Here is a 3,877-nt window from a genome sequence, read left to right on the forward strand (position 1 = left end):
GCAGGAATTGTCGATCAATTTAATTACCTTCCATCTCTGAGGTAGTTGTGGGAGAAATTCACCAGTGTTGAGAGTTCTTAGCAAAGCAGCTGGAATTTTTCTTGCAGGAGCAAAAATTGTGGATTCCTGGTCTCCTTTTGTCAAGTTCTGGATAAATGGCTGGACAGAACAGTTTTGCAGGTTTTGACATAGCTCAACAAAATCATTATTACTGGTACTGGCAAAGGTGAGGGCTTTTTTGCTGCTCTGAATGGAAGTGAAAGCCCCAGTGTTCTATTTCTGACATAATTTTTGGTGACTTGCAAAATATCACTTTGAAAATAGGTGTCCTTAAACAGTTAAGGTGGAAATTGTCTTTGCTTGAAACTTCCTGGAAAGAAGTCCCAGGGTTTGTGAATGATTCTGCTTAGTTTGGTGACTTCTCATCCCTCTCGTCCCCCCTCGAGTGTTAGGGTGAAGCGAGAGTTCCAGCCACTGCAGACTTACCGCTGTGGTCCCTGGTATGAGCGACAAGAGGGCAGTTATCCTCCTTCTGGCTACAGCTATGGCTGCGCAGAGGGCGGAAATGGAGACAGTCTTCTTTCTGCGCAGGGGACCCCAGAACACCCAGCTGGAACTTCGGTTGTTATATCCGAGGTATCCCTTGATGAAATGAATCCTGTGCTGTTTGTGTGCCCAGTATGTAGACATTATTTTCATTTCTTCACTCATCCGAGTCCTCTCATTCAAATTCCCACAGCCATGGTTGGTGTTTGCTCCCTATGTTAATACCGGGAGCCCTGGCAGCGCAGTGGTTAAGCGCTCTGCTGCTAACTGAAAGGTAAGAGGTTGGAACCTACCAGCTGCTCTGTGGGAGAAAGATGTGACAGTCTGCTTCCATAAAGATGACAGCCTTGGAAACCTTATGGGGCAGTTTTACTCTGTCCTATAGGGTCGCAATGAGTCGGAATTGACTCCCTGGCACCCGGTTTTGGTTTGGTTTGATGTTAATTCCAGGAGTTCCAGGGTAGTGCAAACGGCTAACACTCAGTTGTTAAGTGACAGGTTGGAGGTTCAAGTCCACCCAGAGGCGCCTTGGAAGAAAGGCTTGATGATCTACTTCCAGAACATCATCCACTGAAAACACTGTGGAGCACAGTTCTACGCTGACACAGGGGGTCACCATGAGTCAGTCAACTTGATGGCAACTGGTAATACTAGAGAGTAAATAAAGCTGATGACCTAGGAAATTGTAACTTGCAAGCAATTATAAACTCTCACTTTCTTCCACAAAGTAATTGTCATCCTTCAGCAGATTTTACTCTTAAACACTGAAAATAGGACAGGAAGTAGTTTTTTGTTTTGTTTTGCTATAGCAGTAAACATTAAGACACTTTAAGAAGATTTTAAATATTTTGACTACTAAAGTAATGTACTTTTAAAGTTACACGAAGATGCAATGGAGAAAGGGAAAGCCTTCCCCCACCCCCAAAAACCTCTGCACCTACAGGAAAGCTCTGTTAAAGTGGATCTTCATCCTCTAGATTTTCCCCCTATGCTCGTGCTAATCCAATACACTGGGCTTTGTCTCTGGGGAGGTGAAATGTTTTGGGTAAGAATGGACTATACAATACTTACTGGTTTGCTCCTTGCTTCTGCTTTATATGTTGTATCGAGAGCTTTCTTTAAAAAGTGTGCGTTTAGATGTGTTGTGATTTAGCTCCTCTCTTATCACCTGGGGGCCCTGGTGGTGCGGTGGTTAAGAACTCAGCGGCTAACCAAAAGGTCGGCAGTTGGAACCCACCAGCTGCTGCTTGGAAACCCTATGGGGCAGTTTCCTCTGTCCTACAGGGTTGCTATGAGCCGGAATCCACTCGACAGCAGTGGGTTTGGTTTTGGTTTTCTTATGGACTGATACTATTTGCGGTGCTTTCACAAACTTACTTTTACCTATTTTCAAGCATTTGAACTTTTTTTTTTTCCCCCGCTAATAATAAATTTTTGAAAGTGGAGGTGCTGGATTAAAGGCTATATAACATTTACAGTTTTAAACAGCTGTTGCCAATTTTCTTGCCAGAAAGCCTCCTGAGTTTACAGTTTTCATCACTGTTGTGGGTGTGTTTGCTTCCTGGTGTTTTGATGTGGAATCAGCCAGTCCCCAAAGTGAGAAAGGCATTTGTCTATTACTGAGGGCAAGCATCTTTTTAACTGTTTATTGACTGTGTTCTGTGACCTTTTCTTCTGTTGGGTTGTGCCCCTTTTTTTTGACTGTAACAGATTCATGTTATTATTGTTAGTTGCTGTTGAGTCAATTTTCCAACTTTTGGTGACCCCACGTGTGCAGAGTAGAACTGCTCCACAGGGTTTTAAGATTGTGACTTTTCAGAAGCAGATCACCAGGCCTTTCTTCCAAGGGTCCTCTGGGTGGGTTCAAACTGCCAACCTTTCGGTTAATAGTCTAGCGCTCCTAAGGGACTCCTAAGATATTTATATATTAGGGAAATTAGCACTTTGCTGCCAAAGTGTTGTCAATATTGTCCCTAGTTTGTTTCCTACATATCCACAGTGATACCCTTTTCGTGAGGGTCTTTACCTTAACACTTGAACTGAATTTAGACCCTTGGTTTTTAAAACTTGCGTTTGCTGGATATTTTTCTCCCAACTTTTCATTTTCAATTTTTCAAGTCTGTTTTAGGTGCGCTTCTTATATAAAATATCTAGTTGGATTCCTTATCTTTCCTTCTTCTTTCTTTTTTAATGAACTTTAGGTTTTACTCTTGGCAGATAAACTTGCTGTTGAGTCACTTTGGCATCACTTTTGTTTTTTTTATCTTTGCTGGGTTGTCTGGGGTTTTATTTTTTCTTTCACACTTCCCTTTTTGCTCTTTAGGAGGGGGTCTGTCTTCTAGCAGCTATATTTCTATCTTTAAATAGGGAAGTACAGGTTTGAGTATATTATCAACTTCAGAAATGACACTATCTTTGGATTTCTCTCCACTGAGGAGAAAGTTCAGAATTAGCACTCTTGTTACTCTCCCTGCCACCCCTGCTCTCCCTTCTTCTCTCCATCCCACTCCCTTGTTAAATTATTACCATAGCCTGCACTTTTTCACTTGTGAAATAGAATTATAAATGTACTGTGTGGTGTGACTGTGGTTACCACGTTTGTGGCCTGGTGTGTTCCCAGTTAGGTGACTAGTTAGCAGACCTAAAGATAGACTCTGTGGCCGCCCCTCTTTCGGTCACACTTCCTCATTTTAGTCTTCCCTAATAAAGTATGTCCTTTATGGGATGCCATACTTTTATGTCCACCTCCACAACAGTGTGCCCCTGTCCTTGATCCATATCTCCCCAAGTTAATGGGTTAGGCCCCCTGAGCACCTACTGCTTGTAACTTGCTTATGATTGGAGAAAACGTTTGCCTTCAAAATGATTCTCAGGTTTTGGCGGTCCATCAGCACAACCTTTTCAAACTACCGCTAACAGGGGAAAACCAGCAGCATACACTGCCCAGGTGGACCTCACAAAGCATTAGTGGCCTGGTGTGGCCCAGTTCCATCTCAGTCTGGGGGAGAAGAGATCTGTGTTGCCCCTCAGGGAGTTCTGGACATGCGCTGGGGGTGAGTGGCTGTTCTGTTTGCTGCTTGAGTTTTTAATTCCTTTGTGTCACTTCCAGAGAAAATGCTCTATTTCCAGATGGTTTCTGTTCTCACTCTGGTAACTTAGGGTCCACATTTACCCCAGCATACACTGAAAAGGAGGAAATGCGAGGTTACCTGGACACTGTATTATAGGAAAAGCTTCATTTAAGCACAGATTCTGGTTGGCCTAGCCATTTCTAAATAGAAAAATTACAGATGGTGTGATTAAATTTATGGTAACCATATACCATATTTTC

The 3,877-nt window shown here is 42.9% G+C and overlaps 1 protein-coding gene across 1 annotated transcript in view; it reads left to right on the top strand.

The window, feature by feature from the left end:
- The window catches only part of CUNH6orf52 (chromosome unknown C6orf52 homolog), a 17,162-nt gene continuing 13,285 nt past the window's right edge, over positions 1-3,877 (top strand). The window contains exons 1-2 of the mRNA XM_023725364.1: positions 1-226; positions 453-636. Coding sequence (XP_023581132.1) covers positions 156-226; positions 453-636 — 255 coding nt within the window. The 5' untranslated portion in view covers positions 1-155. The remainder of the gene's footprint in view (positions 227-452; positions 637-3,877) is intronic.

Source organism: Trichechus manatus, unplaced genomic scaffold, assembly GCF_000243295.1.
Source record: "Trichechus manatus latirostris isolate Lorelei unplaced genomic scaffold, TriManLat1.0 scaffold00301, whole genome shotgun sequence".
Classification (NCBI taxonomy): domain Eukaryota; kingdom Metazoa; phylum Chordata; class Mammalia; order Sirenia; family Trichechidae; genus Trichechus; species Trichechus manatus.